Genomic DNA, 20,132 nt, shown 5'->3' on the forward strand with positions numbered 1-20,132 from the left:
TAACCGAATGATCGATGAATGTAATCAAATAGTATAACTGCTTTTCCTTGAAGGACCTAATGACCTGCGAGCAGTGGCGGATCAACCTAGGAGCGGAAGGAGGGACCGCTCCAAGGGGGTCTGGTCGACAAGGGAAATCCGGCTGGTCTGACACATAAACGGGTCACAATTTGATGGAATCAACTGCCATTCCGCTTGGGGATTGACCCACTTTGATCCACGGCGTGAGAGGTCATGCAGGTAGTCTTGGCTGCAATTTCTAAAAAATCACAACATAATTCGTTTAGTAGATACCGTGTTTATTGTTATCGTCATTGTAGCTTCACGTGTTACAACTAACATTCTGTCCTCGATCATCGTCACGCTCACAAATAGTCCCTCGTTGCAGTATAACTAAATCCATTAAAATCGTTCACATAATCAGTCACCACGTTTAGAAATAGATCTATCAGAAATAGTACCTCAACTGCTCTCCACTCTCTTCTATGTTCTGGCTAAATTGACTCTCCTGTTCCAATCCGTCATTAAGTTGCCGTGTTAACTTTGTAATGGGGAAAAAAAATGTCACAGTTGTTCTAAGCGGAAAAACAGCCTTCAATATACAACATTCGTAAACTAAACAAAACAAAAACGTGGAATGCACCATCGTTGTACATTGCACACTAGTAAGCACCCTACAGTCGTACTTCACCGCGCTTGATCTGTTCATAAATTTCCGGCGTTAGCAGCTCGTACTGTCCCTTGGTCGTTAGGTAGTACACCGAGTCCTCGATGCCGCTCGGATCGAACCCTTGCTCCTGCAGGTCTAGCTTCTTCAGCTTAAACGTACCGGTCATATCCACCTTCGACAGTAAGCGCACAAACTGTGGCCGAGCGTACGACGGCAGCGTGTCCTTTAGCGTGCGTGCCAACTGCTCCAAATCGACCTGTCGCTCCGGATCCAGTATGGCGGCCATACCGGCACGGCCCTCCAGATTCGGTACCTCCACACCGTACACGACCGTGTCCCGATAGCCACAGGCATTGCTGACCTCCGCCTCTACCTCACTCGTGGACACGTTTTCACCCTTCCAGCGGTACGTATCACCGGTGCGATCCTTGAAGAACAGACTGCCCCGCTCGTCGGCTACGAGCAGATCACCGGACAGGAAGGCGGCATCACCCTTGCGGAAAATGTCACGCACAATCTTTTTCTCCGTTGCACCCTTATCGACGTACCCGAGGAACGCTCGGGATGGATTGTTCGGAATAATCTTGCCGATGAACAGTCCAGGTTCGTTCGGTTTGCAGAGCTGGCACAGACCGTCCTTGCCGCGCAATGGTTCACTGTAACCCGTGGCCGGATCGGCACGGATAATCGAAATCGGATACACTGCAGGAATGATACGTGATACGAACCCGATCGCACCCACCGTGTTGTCGATGTTTACTAAAAAGAAAGACGAAGAAATAGCCAACAGTTGAGTTGTGAATATTCAGCAATCAATAGTGTACACTTACCTATGTTAGCGTTGCCTTCCGTAGCGCCGTAAAATTCGGCCACTCGCGGAATGTTGAAGCGCTCCACGAACTGGGGCCAAATTTGAGGTCGCAGCCCGTTACCGAAGATCAACCGAACCTTATGTGCCTTGTCGGTAGGTGATACTGGTGTGGCCAAGATGTAGCGACACATTTCGCCAATATATTGGGCAATCTGGAAGCAGTTAAACACTCAATTATTATCACCATCTTGAGACCATTTTTTCTTAGATCGCTTACCGTGCAGTTATACTTCTGACAGTCGGCAAAGAACTGTGAAGCGGAAAACTTCTTCCGGGTGACCACCGTCGCACCGAACAGTAGCGCCTGCCCGATGCTCATCATACCACCGGCAGTGTGGTACAGTGGCAACGGTGTGTAGAATGTGTCGTCCGCACGGAATCCAGCCACCAGGGAGATTGCAGCAGCAATAAAGATGTACCTGTCAACGTTAGCGTACGATCATCGTTAGAATTTGTATCACTTGGGAAAATCATCTTCGATCGTCTACCAACCTGGAATGCGTAATAACGGCCGCCTTCGGAAGCCCGGTCGTACCGGAGGTGTAGATGTAAATCAGCTTATCGTGATGGTTCGGTTTCGTTACACCATTCACCGGCAACTCCTTCGAGGCGGACTGCAACAACGTCGTCAAATCCTTCGCGTTAGCGAGAACCGGTTTCTGAGCGACCTCATTAACCTGGTACAGGGCCACCGCGGACGGCAGCGTGTCAGCAATTTCTGCCACCGCGTCTGCTAACGCTTCGCCATAGATCAGCGCGTTACAGTTGGCCACCGTGACGCTGTGCATGAGCGCATTCTTGCGCAGGTTGTGGTTGATCAGTGGAACGATCACACCCAGCTTCGACAGTCCCAGCCAGGTGGCGACAAATTCGGGCCGGTTCTCCTGCAGCAAACCCACCACATCGCCATGCTTGTAACCGTGCGAATGGAACACGTTAGCCAACCGATTCGAGTAGTCGTTTACCTGTTTTTTTGGGGAGTAAGTTAAAAACACAAACTCATTGTACTCAAAGGTAGCTTCTTCAGCACCAACTCCTTATTCGGCACTTTTTGTTGGTGTAAAATATTAACGCACACAAAACCACAATGACTGGTTCACCGTTGACGTCAGAAGCTAACGTCAGTTATGCCTGCGCGCGTTAGTGCCTACCAAGCAATTATCCAACTACTCTGCTGAAGGTGATCGATACATACCTCACGGAACGTCCAGCTGCGTCCCTCGAATATGAGACATGCCTTTTCCGGCTGCTTCGACACAAACTCCGCAAAGATGTCTCCGATCGTAGCATTGTTCTTCGCGTGCTTGCGCACCAGTCCCAGCAGCTTGATGTACCTCGTAAGAGCTCTGCCGGGTTAAACAACAGTAAAACAACCATTACACCATTAACCATCGAAGGATCGTTTTTGTGCGCTAAAATTGGTTAGGTTATGCGATAAGATAGCAAGAAAGCTTTGCGTTCGAGTTTGAGTGGTTGCCCTAAAGTGGCATTGTTTATAAACTGTACTTCAGCTCAATCCGCCTGAACCTTGATCACCACCACAGGAATGTGATTTGATCGACAGAATAAAACAGACTCCGGTTTCAGGTTTGTTTAGTTGCCCACACAAAAAAAGCCGCATCCATAAAATCCGATTTAAAGCTAATCCCCCACATGAAGCCCTTATCGGCGATTAGATAACGTGCCCCCGGCTATATGCAGTAGCGTGCCCGGGTTTGATAATTGTTCGTTTAGGCTTTGGTTTTAATTTCTGCCAATGATTTTGCACATTTCGCCAACAAAAACTGAACCATATATTACATGGAATTTTCAAATGCCTGGGCTTTACAAATACCTCACACATCATTAAACGATCGTGCACTACGTCTCGATTGTAAAGCTCCGCATCTCAGCGTCTCCATTGATGAAAGCATCCCTCAGATGCATCGTCCACCGTTGCAAACTGCATCGCAGTACAAATATTTGCAGGAAAACGGTTGCGTGTACGATTTTCTCCTCCCGGTGTCGGTTCCAAGTGTGACACGCTTCGCTAGCTCGGACAGATGCAGCGATGCTCAAAAATTACATAACTTCCACCACAAACACACAGGCGAGTTTCGTAAAGCAAGCTGTATCGCCGCATGCCGTAAGAAATGCAAGAAAGAAACGAAAATCCCTCTCCAGCGATTTTCTTGCAATGAAACCGGTTCCCACCTCACAACTGAAACTGATTCAGATCGAGATAGGTTTTTTTGTAGAATACCCTTGTTTGCTGTATAGTTCTAGAAGATCAACATGCGGATCGTAACGGCCTAGCACAACAAATCGAAGACGAGCGCCCTCCCTACCAAAAACTTCAAAGTCTTCTGCTAGTACACACTTCACTTTCCCAAGCGTTGGCGACCTTCGAAGCGGACGGACGCGTTTCGACAGCTAACCACGTATGGCTGTTGCACGATCGTTTCGTTGTCCGCTTGATAGCTGAACCGATGGGGAATTTACAGCGCGGCTCTTGTCCTTCTGTTTGCTTTGTCGGTGCAAGAAACTCGGCTGTAGCAGGGTTTTCGGAGGTCTGCTGAGTTTGCAGGTGCTGTTTTTTTAAGCCGTAGTGCTGCAGCTTAACGTTACAAACTGTTGACAAAGTGTCTCACTCGCGCCTGTGATCATTCCAACTCACAAACACCTGTCCAAACGTGGTGCGTTACAAACTCACATTCGTTGTAATAAACATCATACAACAGTCACTCGACACATTAGGCATGCGTTTCGAGACCTGCCCTACAATCACGTTCACGCTCTATCACATCCGCCTCCAGTGACGCCGCACACACCGCACACACGATCGACCGAAATTCTACCCTTAAGAACTCGCGAACTCCATTACAGAACTTCCCAAACGCTCTGCTTTGGCCAATAAACTGACTGCAAATTACGTCCACCGTTCGGCAGGGCCTGACCCGTCCGTGCGGAATGCTGAAGCGCCATGTCACCGTACCACCGAAGGTTAACGCAACCTTTACAATGCAAATGTGCTGACACTTCCACGTTCGGCGAAGAAATTACTGCGGTACCGGGGACACTCACTTGATATCACGCGGCGCCGTCACAAACGCGATGTGCCACCATCTCCACCAGCCGCTGGCGATGAACACCGCGACCAAGGTGATCAGCAGCGCCGGCAATCCAAACTCCCAACCCATGTAGTACCAGATGAGTACAACGGCCGCGATCGAAGCACCGACGCTGGTTAGCTGAAGCACGTACAGTAGCACTAGTCTGAACCGGTCGCTGCTCACGCTCTTACTGTTGAGCTGGTCATCGCCCGTCGCAAATGGCTCCACCAGCGAGATTGGTCGTGGCCGCGAGCCCGCGACCTGCCTCGCGAGCTCATTCTCTGGCTGCCCCTTCTCTACGTCAACTATCGATGGCTGCTCGCCCCGTGCAGGGAGGGTTTTCCGTTACGGTGCACGCACGCCCGATCCAATCCGTGCGAGAGATCGTGAGATTCGGTGAGCAAAAGGGGAGAGATAAAGAAAGAAAACAAAGCGTATAAGAATGAGCAAACGTGATAAGCAAATATGGTAGAGAGCACGATTGGCTGTGAACGGGCGCGGCGAGAGCAAGAGCATGAAGCATGTGCTTCGCAGCGCGTTAAGGGTGAGAAAGCTAAAGTCGGTTTGGTTCAGCGTTTCTTAACCTGTCGTATGTAGCCGGCCTTTCGAATGATCAAAACATTGCTGAGAAACCCTGACCAAAGCTTAACAACCCCTAGAGCGCCATGAAAGCTTTCTCGCCTCTCTCGAGAGAGAGAGAGAGTATGGAAGCTTTAGCTTTTCTGAGCACTTTGGCGCCGATCTTCGAAGGGATCATCGGTCCCTTTGGCTGACCTTGGCCATGAAAAAGTAGAATTTCCAGTTTTGCAGGAATGTTGCTAGTTGAGCCAATTAATTAACTACTAGTTGTAGATTAGCATAAAAAATGATTCATTGATTCCATTGAAGCATGAATTGATTATTTGCATAAAATATTCGTGCTCCGTTAACAATTGTTAAAAATTTGTTAGGGGATGAAATTCGATGGAAATTTTCAAGCTCAATAATTATAAAGCTCACTTAAGCTGAATCGACCAAATAAATTATATTCCTATGATGTGATGTACATTACCAAAATTTAAACAGGGTTTCAAGGTACAAGGGAATACAGGGCTTCGATCCATATAATGAAATTTTAAATTAATCAGGAAATATTGCAAATAAAAAATTGGAATACTATAAATCGGCTTTTCGGAACTTTTCAATCCAATAGCCATTTGAAACATTTCCTTAAATTATTCAACAGTTATTCAACCCTGTAATACTTTCAGAGCAAAGATGCCCCATTCCACCGTTCGATAGATTGATCCACCAGACCGTAATAAAACTTTTTAGCTTAATTATTCACCACCGGCAACCTGACACTATTGCGCCAGTGTTGCGATGAGTTGCTTACCCAAAAACTGGAAAACCCGTTTTTTGTTTTACCTAAACATTACTCTGAGCATTGTACCTTGTTGTAACTGCTGGGGCGTCGCGTACGTGCTCTGGCAAAGTTTTTCACCGAGCGGATCGTGCGTCAGGAAACATATTTACTTTTCATGTTCAGCTGATGCGTGAAGAAAAGAAAGTTGCGGAAAATCATTCTATGATTGAAGCTAACCGCTCTGGCGGTTAATTCTTCTCGTGCGACAACCTCAACACCCCGGGTAATGCTTCACTGCTCACTTTCTTTGATTACTTTTTGCTTCACGCTAAATGTTGCAGATAGCTAGCGGATGGATGTATCGTCGTATCAAGGTTTATCATCAGCCCGAAAACCAATTTACGTCACTTTCTGTTTCAGCTTGAAAATTAATGCACCGCAACCGATCATGGAGGAGCTGATTGGAGCATTTATTCCTGCCTCACAATCCCACACACACACACATCCATCAATCATAAATCAGCACAAAACAATCGTACAATTTCCTAATCCACTTTTCCTCTTCGGCACAATCTCTTCCAATGCAAGCTTTTGTGAAGTTGACATGTCGCAACAACAAATTGGTTTATAACATTTTTAGCAACAGCACAATTTTGCACGTAACACCCCGAGGAACAGCAGCGAGCTCTTTGACCTCGAGTAAACCCGAACCGATTCAAAACACAATAATTGAACGCAGCTCCCACATCCGTCAAAACTAGCTGGGCTTTTGTTGTGATGCGCAGAACCGCCCCGAAAATGGTCGATTTTCACGCATCCAGGGTCACGTTGCAGGGAAAAACGGCAATCCGCGAATGGAAAAACGGCAAACCAGATGTCATTGAATGGTTGCTTTCCCTCGGTTATCGCGCCTAACAGGTGGACTGTTTTCGACCGGCCGGCATGGGCACCAGTTTTCCTTAACCTTTAAAAGGGCTAGAAAAGTTACACGCACATCCGAACGTCCATTCAGGGTGATTATTAGTCCTTGTAGATTGACCCGTGTGTACTTTAGGGCAGTTTGCTTTGCAGTAGTAGCGTAAACCGGGTACGCAAAGGTTACGCGAGTTAAAACTTTTCTTTCTGAATAGATAGAAAGAGTCTTTTACAGTTCGGTGTCTTGAAATTAACTATTTTATTGAATTCAGCCGATTCCGTTATCGGCCCATAAACGGCCCAGCAGCGATCGCCGCTTCAGCATAACTCGTCGCGTTGGATACAACACGACACTCCCAATGCTGATTTAGCGATTACCGACGCTCGTTGCTAACTCGCCCCCCCTCAGATGTGAACGTCCACGATTCACTGTGTTTGTTTAGGAAATGTGACGTAGTCGGGTGTCTGATTTGGTGACGAATTATGTACTGTGACTACCGTTTGCGTGTTTTTGCACCTCTTTGTAAACCAGTAAAGCAATGCTACTCCCAGTATAATGAGAGGAAAGATGATACCTCCGAAAATGTTTATCGTTGGCCAGGTTATTTGAAAAGAGTTGTTTTGTAAGCGAATGTGCTCCAATTCTTTACGTGTCTCGATGTGCAGATTATGTAAATCTTCCAGACTTATGTTCGAAATTTCCAGCTGTCTTTTAATAAACACTCCGTCGAGTGGATATAAGTTCAACGTTCCAACTAGATCGGTGAGTTTGGATGAGTATCTCACGTCGTTTATGTAAATATCGCATGTGTTGAAGCTTATTACGAACGATCCCTGAAGTGTTCTGTTGCTTATACCACAGTTGGAGACGAGTGTAAATTTCTCTACAGAGTTAATCAATATGGCGTGATTATTAATCTGTAATATTTCAGTTTTGGCTGGACTCTTCGTAAAGTTACATTCTGCTTCTCGACCTTCCATTAATCTTGGAATGCAATCTGATTCATCCAACTCTATTTCATTGATTTTATAGATTTTCGGGGTTAGAGTGCTAACACGGTATCTGATTGCTTCGTGAGTTATGAATCTGTCATACTGGAGGTGAATCTTGCCGTCGTGGTACAGGATTGGATAAATTTTTATCTTACGGAACGTTCTTGGGTCGAGTTTGGGTGTTTTTATGAGCAGCATTATTTCTTGGCGGTTGGTGGCGATAGAGGCGTCGGCGTAGGAAAGCGCTTCTAGAGTTGTGTCGAACGGAATGTTTTCTGCTGCCAGGTTTTTTTCCAAACAATTGATTTCATATTTTGACAATATTTTTTCGTTTAAAATATTCGCTTTCGTCATAACTATACTATCAACTATTTCCTGCAGTGTGTCTATCATCTTTTTTAGGTGGAGATAAATATTGATGGAATGAATTTCTAATGATTCTGATCTGAATTGAGTTATTACGTTACGAGTTTTTTCTGTTATTTCTTTAATCTGGTTGTTAATATTCCTATTGATTGTAACTTGTGCATTATTGTCATCGATGAGATTATTAATTGTTTTGTTAATAACACGAAGATCGTTTGCATCTGGTGTTCCTGCAATAAACTTCCAAATTGTTCCTATGGAATCCCAACGTTTGAATCTTTTAGTGGGAAGCATTCTTTTCAATATGGTATTCAGTTCTTCGAATTGGTTTTGGATAATACTGGAAAATTGATTATTGCTCATTTTTTCGAAATCGTCCTTAATTGCTTGAATATAACCCTTATACGCAGTTAAATTGTAATGGTGTATGTAAATATGGCTATCTATCCTTATTCTTGCCCAACCTTCGTCCATTGCAACTATAGGTTGGTTGTCTACCTTCAGAATAGAGATCCTCGGCTCAGCTAGGGTACATACTACAAATAGAAAACTGTAAGAAGAGAACAATGATGTTAGAATGACGGTATTGTTAGCTATCTTATTTTTATATCGTTTTTATGAATTTTTCGTGAATCATTTGTGTTTATAGTGCTTTTGTTTACTTTGTTAATCTTGATTTTCTTGTATCTCGGCTTGTGTTTTAATCTGGCTCTGGTTTTTTCATAAACTGTCATATCCTCTTTTATATTTATTTCCTTTTTTCTCTTATTGTAATATGAAATATCTTTCTCCTGTTTCTTTGTTAAATTTTTGTAAACATTTTCACAAATATCTGATGAACGGACAGACGGTAAAATTATCTCATAAGGAGTATATTTAGTAGTCGAATGAATGGATGAATTATATTTGTGAAGTGAAAGCTCGATTAGATCAGAAATAGTTAAATTGTTGTTCTCAAATTTCGTTATTCGATAAATTTCTAATATGGTAGAATGGAACCTTTCTATTACTCCATTCATTTCACTTCGACCTGTAGCTGTTAAATATATTTGGATTTGGTGAGTTTTATAAAAATCTATTAGATCTTGTGTACCAAAAGATTTTTCGCCGTCCATTACTAATATTTTAGGAGGATGGTATTTTGTAATTATTTCTTTAACTGCCGGAACAATATCTAAGGCGGCTCGCGATTGAATTTCTTTAATTTGAGCGAATTTTGAAAATTTATCGATGTAAGTTAAAAAATAATGTTTTTCGAGAAACATTATATCAATGTGTGCAATTTGGAAAGGGTGTACGGGGATTGGAGTTTGTTGTTGAGGATACCGGATAGGGTTTCGGTCATATTTGTTTTCATTGCAGATACAGCAATTGGAAACAATTTTTTTTATCTTGGCTAGCAGCTTTGGAAAATAGTATTTACGTAAAATTTGCGACTTATTTTCCTGGGCTCCACGATGTGCCCTATTGTGCTCTGCCGTGATTATTTCTCGTTGTTGATCTTCGTCTGTAATGTCTTCCAGAAGATTTTGAGTAAATCGAATCTTAAGGAGCTTCTGACTTCCAAAATACTTCCTATAAACCTCTTGAAATTTTCCCATTATGTCTTCACTCGTGAAAAGTCCGTTTACTTTTGATATTGTGAAATGATCCTTTAGAATCTGTAAAAGAGATGATTCGGTTATTATTTCGGAGTAAATTGTTGTACGTTTAAAATTTTGGAATGGATATTCAATTACTGTGTTTGGTTTCCCTTTTTTCAACACGATCTGGTTGTGAAAAGCATTAAGTGGTGCTTCTGTAGAGATAATGTAAAAATCGTCACTAGTTTGTGATGAATGTTGCGTACCAGTCATAGAGAAAACTATTCTGCTGAGGGCATCTGCTACAACATTGCCTTTGCCTGGTTTATACAAAATCTCGTGGTCATGCTCCTCTAAATATGCTTTCCAACGTTTTAATTTTGCGTTAGTATTTTTTTGGGAGAGGGCAAAAGTAAGTGGTTGATGATCAGTTAATATTTTGAGTTTAGCTCCATACAAATAATTGCGGAAAGTTTGTAGTGACCAGAAAATTGCAAGCATTTCTTTCTCAGGGGTGGAATATTTCTCTTCAGTTTTAGATAGTGTTCTTGATGCGAAGTGAATTGGTTTATCTTTGCCTAATTCACCTTGAGAAAGAACGGATCCAATTGCATAATCTGAAGCATCGGTTGTCAAAATAAATGGTTTGTTAAAATCTGGATAGATGAGAATATCGCTCGATGATAGTATTTGCTTCATTTTATTGAAACATTCGATTTCTTGTTGATTTAATGTAATTTTCTTTTTGGATGTGTCAGATCCCTTTCCCCTTAAAATGTTTGTCAAAGGTTTAGCAATTTTGGCAAAGTCTTTGACAAATCGTCGATAGTAGCCCATTAATCCTAGGAAGGCACGCAAATCTTTAATGGTTTTGGGCACAGGGTATTTATTTATAACTTCTATTTTTTTATGGTTGGGTTTTATTCCCTCTGTGCAAATAATGAAACCAAGAAATTCAACTTCTTGGCGAAGGAATTCTGATTTGTCTAATTGAATTTTTAGTCCTGCATTATTTAATGTTGTCAAAATTGTGTCCAAATTTTTCAAATGATTTTCTAAATCATCGCCAAAAACTATTACGTCGTCTATATAAACGTAACATATTTTTCCAATAAAATTTCGAAGTACATCATCGATAGCCCTTTGAAATATAGCCGGTGCGTTTTTTAAACCAAACGGCATCCTAGTAAATTCGTATTTACCGTTATTAATAGCAAAAGCCGTTTTTTCAATATCTGATGCTTTCATCTTAATTTGATGGAATCCCGAAGCTAAATCTAAAGTCGAGAAATATTTTTTTCCTTTTAATTGGTCTATCACATAATTTATCTCGGGCATTGGATATTTTTCGGAGATGGTTTTAGCATTTAACATTCGATAATCGATAACCATTCTAAATTTCTTTTGTCCTGATGCATCCGGTTTTTTTGGCACAATCCATACCGGTGAAGTCCAAGCTGAGCGAGACGGTCTGATTATTCCATCCGCTAATAGCTTGTCAACTTGCTTATTTACTTCGTCAGCATATGCTGCAGGATATGGATACACTCTTTGATGGATAGGTGTATCGTCTGAAGTGTGTATTGCACATTCCACTTTGGTTGTACATGTTAGTTTACTGTCTGGTTTGTAAAATGCATCTCTGTTTTTATCTAAAACCTGGTTTAGTTTTTCTAGCTCTAATTTGGATAGATGAGATGTTCGGATCAAATTGTGGGATGACCGATTATGTGGAGAATAGTATGAGATTGGGATGACGAATCTTTTAGAGTTTCTACTCAATGTGATTTGGTCATTTTCTAGATCAATTTTAGCTTTCAATGTTTTCAACATGCTATTTCCAATGATTCCATAAAAAAAATTGTGAAATTTGTGTAACAAAAAGCGATCTTCAAAATCAATTTTGGGATGGAAAAAATTTATATTAATTGCACTAGTAGGAGCAAATGTACTATTTGCACAACTTATTTGACCTACTGAAAATTCGTACGGTTTACTGATTTCATATGCACGTGCCAATTGTGGATGTATTAAATTAATATTAGCACCTGTGTCTATTAAAAACGGAAAGTTTCCAATGGTAGTTTTAAGATAAATAAAAGGAAGGCTGGGAACTACCAACTCATCTTCCACTCTAAAAAATGGTTCTGACCATCGCGACTTGATCCCTCCAACGGATCATGCTCGTGTTGCAAATTTATGTTTTGTAATTTGTCAACAAGATTGTTTTGCTCTGTGAGCTCAAATTCATTTATTGTTTGTCCGTGACAATACCTTGCGTCGTTGGCATTTTTATTCATTTGATGAGCATATAATGGGTGAGCTTGCCTCTTTACCCACGCTTCTTGACTTGATGGTGGTCTTGGTCTTTTTTCGCCATATGTGGGTCTGTTACCATAGTCAATATGACGTGAATTTATACTTCTATCTACCTCCATTGGCTCGGGCTGTTGCCTCTGTGGGGTATATTGCTGATTAGGCAGGTAATGGGAATTGTATCGTGGAGCTGGACGAGGCGCTGCTCTAGGAGGGGGTACTGGTTGATAAACAATTTTTCTGGGTGCTACCCTAGGGGGTTGAGGCTCGAAGCCTAAATCTCTTGGCTTGGGAATATTAAGAGAATTTTGATTTCCATATTGATTTTTAAAAGGTGCTGATCGAACGTCCATATTAAAGTAATCAATGCAAAATTGATATGCTTTGCTAAGGGTCTTCGGGTCAGCAGTTTTTAATAAAGTGGATAATGGTTTTTCTAAACCTCTAATAAACGAATCCAAAGCTTTCTCTCTGAAATAGTTTATGTGGACATTTGCATGCAGAGAGTACTTACTGTCAGTTTGAACTTGTGCTATTATAGCGGCTAACAATTGGTTAACCCTGCTATAATATCCGGCGAGGCTTTCCGAATTACCCTTACGAATACACGTCAATTCATAATCCAGGGTCTTCACGTCACGCTTATCTTTATAGTAAAGCATTAGGATAGATTTTATCTGATGCCAACTACATGTTGCATTATTTGCATTTAACACATCGGAAGCTTCTCCACGGACTTTCCTTCTGATTGTTCGTTCGATCAGATGGAACTGCACAGAGTCGTCAGGAAGATCTCTATACATGATAAAAACATCTTCCACATCCGAAATCCAATTCATCAACTCATTTGGGTTTCCATCAAAAATAGGAACATCCCTCAAAAAGTCAGGGGTTTTTCCCATCTCCACGAAAGATCGTAGAACCATTTCAGTGTTGGGATTGGTCATTTTTGTGTTTTAAATGCTCACTTCACTTAACACTTGTCACGATCACGATTCACCACTAACAAATTACAGCAGAAGCTATTTAATTAAACACCAAAATTTCACTGATTTCGGATTTTTTAGGTTTTTACTTACAGTATGGTTGAGTTAATTTCCATGGGCATCTGACTTCTTTTTCTTCGGGGGAAAATTGGGCAGCTACAGCAAGATGTTCCTTTTTATCCTTCTGATGACTGGGGGCTCGCTGGCAGCAATCGGGAATTAACCACGGTGTCCCAAAGTTCGCTTCGTTATTATGATGGCTCCTTCAACCACGAGATTAGCCACAATTTTTAAATGGCTAACTTTATAGGATTTTTTTTTTAACTTATACACTTCCCGCTGATTTTTTTGTCAGGTCCCTATTCGGGCGCCAGTTAAAACTTTTCTTTCTGAATAGATAGAAAGAGTCTTTTACAGTTCGGTGTCTTGAAATTAACTATTTTATTGAATTCAGCCGATTCCGTTATCGGCCCATAAACGGCCCAGCAGCGATCGCCGCATCAGCATAACTCGTCGCGTTGGATACAACACGACACTCCCAATGCTGATTTAGCGATTACCGACGCTCGTTGCTAACTCGCGTGTTCGTTATCGAAATTTACTGTAGCAATTAAAATTTTTGTTTAACTATTTTTCAATTATTTTAAATGTTCTTTAGTTAGACCACCTTGCTACGGGTAAAATGAAGTCACAGAAAGTAGGAAATGGCAGGCCGAGACCTCTTGAAGTTGTAGTGCCAAGGAAGAAGAGGAAGATTCAGCTACAGGTAGAACCAGGTCAAGAGAACCTGATATGGTTGGCCAAACCCTTTCGAGGCTGTAATGCCCTAATTTCAGTTTTTTAGGGTCACTACACGCTGTGTGCGCCGCCTATTCTGCCCATAGGATCGAGAGTTAAGTTCCAGTTTTCTTAATTATTCTAGGCATACTTCGTATGTTGACTGTCATGACATGTATTTTAAAATTTCAAAAATCCTCGAGCTCTGGAATGAATGGTTGAATGCGTCAACATTGTTTCTCCCAAGATATTTAAAAATTGGGACATTTTCAGAGGTCTTCTGTGTCATAAATACTCAGACACTAGGTAAGACTTGACGTCAAGAGCAACACTGATAGTCTGCCTGATTTGAATTCCGATTTGAATGCAGCAGCTCGTTCCGACATAGATTTTGGGTTTCTTCGTGACAATCAACGACCCTAATGAAATTATTATCAACTTATAGAAGTGATTACAGCACGCTAATTCCCTCTATATAGCATATTAATGCTTGTAGTTTTTATAGTTGGTTGGTGTTTCTTTATGAAGTGTTTGATTCTCACCGTTATTGTTGTGATCACTAACTTTTTAATGACTCTTGTTTGAGTATATTTTAACGAATTTCTCATTAAAGTTATACACTGATGCTTCAGCGATCATCCCCAAACAAAAGACTTACAATGTGAAACAAAAGAAATGCAGGAGACATAACTGCGCCTAGTGCAACAGAAACACTTTCAATACCATTGTTTCTGTCGCTTTCCCCTTCCAGGCCACAATTATACAGGCGCAGCTCACACAATATTGACTTTCATGACCTTAGCGCAGCCCAGCGGAGATATTTTCTGCAAACTCTTCACATCGATTCAACCACTAATGGCACACCACCCTCCACACACACTGATCACACCGCATCATTTTCTTAGCGCCTTTCTAACTGGGCCAAGTGTCTAACGGGGCTAGCAAGATCATCGGGACACGATAGAGATTGAAAGCGCGGCGTTTGCAAACAATGGCGGCGGTTGCAGCGAACTAAATGCAGACGGTGCTATGGCCTTTCCACAGCCGTTGTGTTGCTGGCTCTTTTAACCTTCAATGTTACACAAATTTGCCTGCAGCACACACACAAAAACGACATGAAAAGCTCACCCCGTCCAATACAATAAGCGAGTTCAACGATCGTTCATGGGGTACGAGATTTTCTCCGTCCGACAGTAATTTTCTTTCATGGACATCGTTCACATTGCTACACGGATGGTTCATTTTCGTTTGAAATTATGCTTCATCTTAATGATCACGTGCCTGCGTACCGCAGCCTCCACGAATGGTCTCCGTGCTGTAGCTCCCACTGGTAGTGTTGGGAGCTTTAGACTATCCACACTACACGTGGCTCGTTATGCTGCTGCAGGCTGATTGCATATCTAGCGATTTAAACTTCTTCAAGTACCTTGCGTGGTCAATGATTTTTGAATGAGTGGATGGAGCGGGAAAAAAATGTCTAATAGCAAGTTGATTTTTTGAACAGCGTCTCAAGTGCCCACTCGTCGGCTCATCAACGGTCAGGTTTGATGGAGCTGTTTCCCGGGCTGGCGGGATTAAGCAAATTGGGGTGAGGCTTGGGGTGGTTAAATATTTGTTTATCATCGCTATTAGCGAACAATTGTCACCTAACGTAAAACACTCGTCCTTCCTGACATTCCTGCCGCACGAAAGCTTACCGAGAGCTCTACGCACAAATGAGTAACGAATATTTGGAAAAATAATAAAAATCCCATTCCGCCTGTATCTTTTGCCAATGTTGTTAATCTGTGCGCACCGGACGATAACGCACTTCAAGTGTCGGTGTTACGCTTGATATGCCAATGTCTATTTACGAACGTCTAACAGCAGCGCGCCGCGATAAGTGCTAATGAAATGTTTTACCAGCAACTATTTACCATGTTCTGTGGCGTGGCGATAAACTATCTTTTTGTGCCTAAGTTTTGAAACAATATCTATTGTTCAAGGGTATTTACATAAATTTAGATGCCTGTGCTGTGAAAATATTAAAAACAAATCAAATAGCTAATAAAAAAATATGTCCAACACTATTTCATAACTTTAGGCAACTTTAACCCAAAATCTCAACGCCATATGATCGCTCTTTCGTCAATGCTCAGGCAAGATCATTTCCATCCGATTATTGAGCCCGAAGACGCCGAACGCCATTTCCATAACAAGGTTTTAAAAAGTTCGCCTGATTGGTGGTTGGGTAGGCTATACGGCTGAAGCCCGCCTGCACGATCTGCTCGGTCACAATCAAAGCTGGTAAACATCGCCAGCCATGTAATCTGGGCCCAAAAACTGGTTCGAAACACCAAAAATGTCGCAATAGGGCTGGTGTAAAAAGTTTTTTGACCTGTAATTTGAATACTACAACGTATGAAATGATATGGGTTATTTTTTCCCTAATATAAGCATCATTTCGCTCCTGTTTTACAGCGTGATAAGGATAGAAAAATATCACACTTTAATCATATACGATTGTTTTGCTTATTGCTTATGCAGGAATTATTATTTATATAAAACCAAACTTTACAACCTGCCTTCCAAGCACTACGAAATGGAAAGGAACGTAGTTAAGGTTGACTGTTGCGTTAACAACTGATTCGAATTTAACCACACATCACCTAGTACTGAAGGTCACTCAGGACAGCGTTGGACCTTAAACAATAAAAAACAGGTTTGGTTTTTTTTTGGTTGGTTGGTTGGTAAAAAAAGGGTAAATCGCTCTACTCGGATGGGCTTCAGCAAACCCCACTCTGCTGTAATGCTCTGTCTCCCGGTAATTTAAGGTTAAAAGCATGTGTCTTGCTTGGCTTCGACACATAGGGTCGGGTTTTGGACGGTGGTTTGTGTATTTTTTTACATATCTCAACCTCAATACTGCCGAAGAAGCTGGCAATTACTAGTGGTTTGCCTTTGTCATGGTTTTCGAATTGTGTGGCTTGGTAGGTGGACAGGCCAAAGGCTAGGCTAAGATGGCCGACTACATTCCTTTTTTTTCTTTGGGGATTCTCCGGGACAATGTGCCTCGGGTGATTGTTTATTGACGTACGTACGCAGAGGCTATATAATGCTCTTACTTATATGACACGACAATTTTTTAAACCATTCACCATCGTATATCCCCAAAATGATAGTAATAATTGTTACCAAACAATCGTTCATCATAATCTGCTACCAGACACATCCGCTCATTACGAAATCTATATCCACACGGTTGTCAAACTCCAAATTAACTATTTTCGACCGTTTTCCGTTGGCTTTTCTTTCTTTCCCCTTTTTCTTTGTTGGTTTTGCAACAAATCGGCGAATGCTGTTACACATTTCGATCACTCTACTATTTCGAAACAATCGAGCCTGGCGATTAGTGTTTCCCCACATCCTTTCTCTATGTACCCATTAAAATACGATTAAAACTGTTGCTTCCACTATTCCATCCTGTGGTGTAATGTGGTTGTGTGGCATAACTTTACGCAACACAACAATTGCTAATAGCGTGATCAAGAGATTATTTTATCTTCCAAACAAAACTGTGACGGTTCCAAACAATAATGAGAGCAACATTTAGAGAATTAGTCGATTTCTATTATTTTTGAAATTGTATCCAAAAAATATACAAAACTGGATACAATGTCAATCAGTAAATTGTTTTTAAGGCCTGTTAATATTTTTTCTACCCGGTCGAAACGTTCGAACCATACTTTCTACTTCCCTCCGGCAATCACCTAGCGGCCGCCGCCGTGCTAGCGCAAGAAAACTGTCTCCAATTGTCGCCCGATCGAGTGACCTCATTTGCCACAAGTCCCGGCCCCGAAAACGAACCACCCAATCCGGCGCTGGGCGAAATGGGCGAGCGTTTGCCATACCAAGTAGCAGTAGCTTGTGCATGTGCGTAACTTCTCCAGCGTTTCTCAATGGCGGCACCGTTTCGTGCCCACTTACCTTCGTATCATCGTTGTTATTCATCGTGAATATTGATAATTAAATCCATACAAAAGGGCAATCGGCCGGCGTTCGATGACGTTTAGTTTCCGCGCGGATGGTGTAAGGGGGCGGAAGCGCGCAGGGTTCACAATTAACGAAACACGTTGAACGAACGTTGATGTGTCACAATCCGGGAGCTGATGGTGTTTTTGCACACACTTTTTTTTCCTACACTAAACAATCTACACCTGCATGTGTTGAAGGAATCACTCTACTACCGATCATTGGGGGGGGGGGGGGGGATTTACGAACATTCACCACACTTGCAACAATTCGTTCTAGCAGACGACTGTTCGCCGATGAAGCATCCTGTTGATGAAATATATCATTACTAAGTGCGCCCGGGGAGTGAAAAAGGAAGGAACGACGGAACGAGGGGAAGGATGAGGAGAATGTTATTAACTCAAAAATTTTGCTAATCATTAATTCAAACCTAAACATGGCAAACACTTTAAGAAAAACTCACATAAGCTTGTTTGCTTCAATGAAAACAACACACACACACACACGCATCGGAACACTCTCCGCACTTTGAATCAAACGCGATCAGAAGAAGTTAAAACATTACACTTGTACGGTACGTAGGGTAAGCTTTAGCAAAGCTCAAATTCTAAAACAATCACAATCACGACGAACGGGAAACAACAACAACAAAAACAACACAAACACACACGCACGTGCTAAGTGGAAATTCTTCCCGTTTTCCGACCCGCGCAACAAATTAACGCTTCTCACGACGCTACGCACGCAGTACGCAACAACGAAGCCGTGCGCAGCCGCCAACGGTTCAGCACGAAATGCGGCAACGTGTTGTGCCGGAACGCGAAAGAAGCACGCGAAAGCTTGCACCGCATCATGCCGTCCGTCACCGTCGAGCGTAGACGGGGTGGTAACGTCTAGCAGATCTTCACATGGTTTGGTCCATTGCTACGTTGAATTAAATTATTAAATGTACATTAATGTATAGTCTGTTCGTCGCATCGTTTTCGCAACGATGTGCGGAAATGAATTCCAAAACTGGACCGCAAAAGTCGTAGACACAATGACATTTGGTGCCGTTTTGTCCGTCTGCCAAGTTGGGCGATTTTTTGGGCTAAGGACGTCTCGTTTTTTTGTTGAGGTTACATTTTATATACGTTATCGGAACTGTATAGCTAGTTAGCGAACTGTGTTTGGTACACAGTTCGTAGAAGAGATAAAAAAAGTGTTGGCTAAAGTTTTATCGGGTGGTTTATCTTTGGGGTGTAGATCCAGTTTTTCTTTGTTTTAAGCAGATGGCCGACGCTGTCCAAATGTGTATCCTTGAAGCGTTTGGGCAGCCAGACAGTTCGCAATTTCGCATTCACTTAAGCGAGTTCGTTGAGTATTTGGCAAGCTCAAACATCCGATCCGAAATTCTTAAATGACACGAGATGAATTCGATTTCACTAATGAGTAATCTGGTACTTAAAACTTATGTACTAAAAGGTAGTATTTCTTGATGTTGCTACTAAGACACCAAGCTTTTCCTAACCTATTACATTTCCCTCTCTCTCTCTCTCATCACAAAGGCTTTACTGATTAATACTTTTGTATAATAATATACTGCCTCTTAACAACAATAAATCTGATTTCTTAGTTGAAGCATTCCAACTCAAATTTCGTAGTCAAAATAAACGAATGTCGTACGTTTCAGTGCGTTCCAGGCCGTATTCGATTAGTGAAAGTGCATTACTGGTGCGTCGGTATCTAATTTTTCTAACATTTTGAACAGGGCCTCACCACTTAGACATCTAAACTGTTTCCTAACACCACTCGCAATAAATTTGCGCTCTTCTCGAGGAATTTTTCTTTGCATGGAATTCTAAATACTACGTCAGATACCGTATTGTTTCTTTAAGCCTTAACCCCTATGTGTGTACGGGGGGTTATCGTATGCAATCCCTCCTTCTCTGCAAGATTATATCATATCTTTGACGTGCAATATAAATCGATTCGACGCGATTACATACCAGGAGCGTTTGGTTTTTTTTTCGTTTATCGCATGAACTTTTAACTTTAGCCGATTAAACCGTGGCGTTGTTTTATTTTTGATCCTCTTTTTTCCCTCCTGTTCCATATCACAAGATAAGCATTGATTTACGATTGGTACGATAGCAAAAAAAAAAAATGGTAAATAAGAATCACAACGGATGGGACTCTTGTAAACATTCACGATTCCATTGCACGTA

General features: G+C 42.0%; 1 protein-coding gene across 2 annotated transcripts; it reads right to left on the minus strand.

The window, feature by feature from the left end:
- Positions 1-278: 278 nt before the first annotated feature.
- On the minus strand, positions 279-18,713 carry LOC118504462 (long-chain fatty acid transport protein 4). 2 transcript variants are annotated; one of them, XM_036038961.1, is made up of 8 exons: positions 18,389-18,713; positions 17,881-18,231; positions 4,605-4,948; positions 2,737-2,887; positions 2,034-2,506; positions 1,759-1,960; positions 1,501-1,693; positions 279-1,429 (listed from the first exon to the last, which is right to left on the minus strand). In XM_036038961.1, the coding sequence occupies exons 2-8, from the start codon at positions 17,902-17,904 to the stop codon at positions 675-677; spliced, it is 2,142 nt and encodes a 713-aa protein (XP_035894854.1). In that variant the 5' UTR covers positions 17,905-18,231; positions 18,389-18,713; the 3' UTR covers positions 279-674. The 2 variants fall into 2 exon arrangements, with proteins under 2 accessions (XP_035894854.1, XP_035894855.1); XM_036038962.1 differs by lacking the exons at positions 17,881-18,231; positions 18,389-18,713 and adding an exon at positions 6,066-6,690.
- Between the last annotated feature and the right edge of the window lie 1,419 nt (positions 18,714-20,132).

Source organism: Anopheles stephensi, chromosome 2 (assembly GCF_013141755.1).
Source record: "Anopheles stephensi strain Indian chromosome 2, UCI_ANSTEP_V1.0, whole genome shotgun sequence".
NCBI lineage: Eukaryota > Metazoa > Arthropoda > Insecta > Diptera > Culicidae > Anopheles > Anopheles stephensi.

What these genes read in the sequence shown, in the direction of transcription:
- LOC118504462 (XM_036038961.1), bottom strand. Translation starts at nt 17,904, where the DNA reads ATGAATAACAACGATGATACGAAG. An exon ending in ATAACAACGATGATACGAAG is followed by an intron (nt 4,949 to 17,880) that starts GTAAGTGGGCAC and finishes CGGGGCGAGCAG; the next exon opens with CCATCGATAGTTGACGTAGA. An exon ending in GTCAGAAGTATAACTGCACG is followed by an intron (nt 1,694 to 1,758) that starts GTAAGCGATCTA and finishes AACTGCTTCCAG; the next exon opens with ATTGCCCAATATATTGGCGA.